This window comes from Cariama cristata, unplaced genomic scaffold (genome assembly GCF_000690535.1).
Source record: "Cariama cristata isolate BGI_N322 unplaced genomic scaffold, ASM69053v1 scaffold34511, whole genome shotgun sequence".
Lineage (NCBI taxonomy): Eukaryota > Metazoa > Chordata > Aves > Cariamiformes > Cariamidae > Cariama > Cariama cristata.
This window is the reverse complement of record NW_009598104.1, coordinates 1-1,734: the sequence shown is the minus strand read 5'-3', so window position 1 is coordinate 1,734 and position 1,734 is coordinate 1. Positions and strand designations below refer to the sequence as shown.

The 1,734-nt window shown below is 65.7% G+C and overlaps 1 protein-coding gene across 1 annotated transcript; it reads right to left on the bottom strand.

Moving 5' to 3' along the window:
- Window positions 1-814: 814 nt before the first annotated feature.
- LOC104168549 (meteorin-like) lies at window positions 815-1,506 on the bottom strand (the record flags this gene model as incomplete). Its single annotated transcript, XM_009709167.1, has 2 exons — window positions 815-1,131; window positions 1,447-1,506. Coding segments are annotated over 2 exons (377 nt in total), but the record flags the coding sequence as incomplete, so codon positions are not given.
- Window positions 1,507-1,734: the final 228 nt, after the last annotated feature.

The following is a 1,734-nucleotide window of genomic DNA, read 5'->3' as shown; positions in this document are numbered from 1 at the left end:
CCCCCCCTGCCGGTGACCCAGCTCAGCAGGACCCGGCAGCCACCGCGAGGCCACAGCCCTGGGCTGGTGGCGGTGGATGGCACGGCCCGACCTCTCCCCGCTCCCGCGGCACCTTCCTACATCGGCACTTTGGTCCTACCCCAGCTGTGCCCCGGAGACACCTCTGCTCCCTGCACCAGCCTTCCTCCCGCCTCACCATCCCCCTTGCTTCCTTCAGCCTCGCTTCTCTTCCTCAGCATCCGCCTCGCAGCTCCTGCCCGTGCTCTGCATTGCAGGCAGGGTCAGGGCAAGGCTGGTTGCTGCCCCACTTCTCCTTCCACCCCTGACATTGCAAATCCACCTCCTGGCCCTTCCACATTCCACCATATCCACCATGTCCTCGGACCTGCCACCATGGCCACCCACTGCCACAGCCACTCACCACCGAGCCCTCCCGGGAGTGGGGACAGATGGCTGGCCACATCATGCTGGACCCACCGTGCTCCACAGCATCCCCGAGCCCACAGCATCCCCTGAGCATGCAGCACCCCGAGACCTGCAGCACCCTGGTCCCCTGGGATCTCTCAGCCCATTACCCCACGCAGCTGCACCCCTCACCCCGGCAAGTCCTTGGGGACCACAGGCAAGTGCGGCCAGGGAAAATCGCTTCCCTTCCGGCAGGATTTTCCCGGGATGGCCCTAGCCTGGCGGGAGGTGCTGCCGAAGCCCAGCTATGCAGCGAGGACTGAAGCACTGCGCTCCCTCCAGGCACCAGCCCTGCCAGCACGCTGCCCCTGCATCCCCCCGTGGGGCCGGGCTGCCCTCCCCAAGCTGCTCAGTCCACAGGGAACTCGCAGGGGTTCTGGCGCATGCGCCGGGCCCCCTCGTAGATACGCTCGAAGTCCCTATAGCGAGGCGCGCAGCTCAGCCAGGCTTCGCCAAAATGCAGCCATCCCGTGAAGAGGAAGGTGCCAGGCCCCAGCTTCACACCGCAGCGCAGCGGGGTGCGGATGTTGCCCGCCGGCCACCCCAGCTGCCCTCCCACCTGGAAGAGGGGGAACTTTTGGCGGTGGATGCGGGTGGCACTCACCCCGATGACGGATTCTTGCAGCTCTGCGTCATTGGAGATGCTCTGGATGCTGCCACGGATCACTGTGGGGGGAAGGCAGGGAGGGGAGGCAGCGTGTCCTGTCCCCATCTCCATCCCCAACTCCATTCCCATCCCCATTCCCATCCTCATCCCCATTCCTATCCCCAGCTCCATTCCCATCCCCATTCCCATCCCTGTCCCCATCCCCATCCTACAGCAGCCTCTATGACACTGATGGCCGCTACCCAAGCCAGGCCAGCCCGGGAAGGGGAGACCAGGGCTGCCTGAGGGCTATTGCCCCACCAGTTTGAGTTTCTTTCCCTCCTCCTGGGCCCCAGGACCCCGCCCCCAGCACACAGGGTGGGGGCTGCACTCACCAAAGTCACTAGTGCAAATGGCCATCAGGATCTCGGTGTCGTTGCATGGCCGGCACACCCCTGCAATGGCCAAGCACAGCCCGTCACCACCCCTCACCAAGGTGGCTCCCGGTGACCGGCTTTGGCGGGGAAACCACACCGCATCTGGCCCTTCCATCCCCTTGCCTCCGCGGACACCCTGGCAAGGGTGGTGGCGGCGGCAATCCCTGGGGAAACTGAGGCAGGTTGACCCAGGACGTTCAATGCTCACCTTCTCCAGTGAGGCTTGCGGCGGGCAGCGCCGGTCGG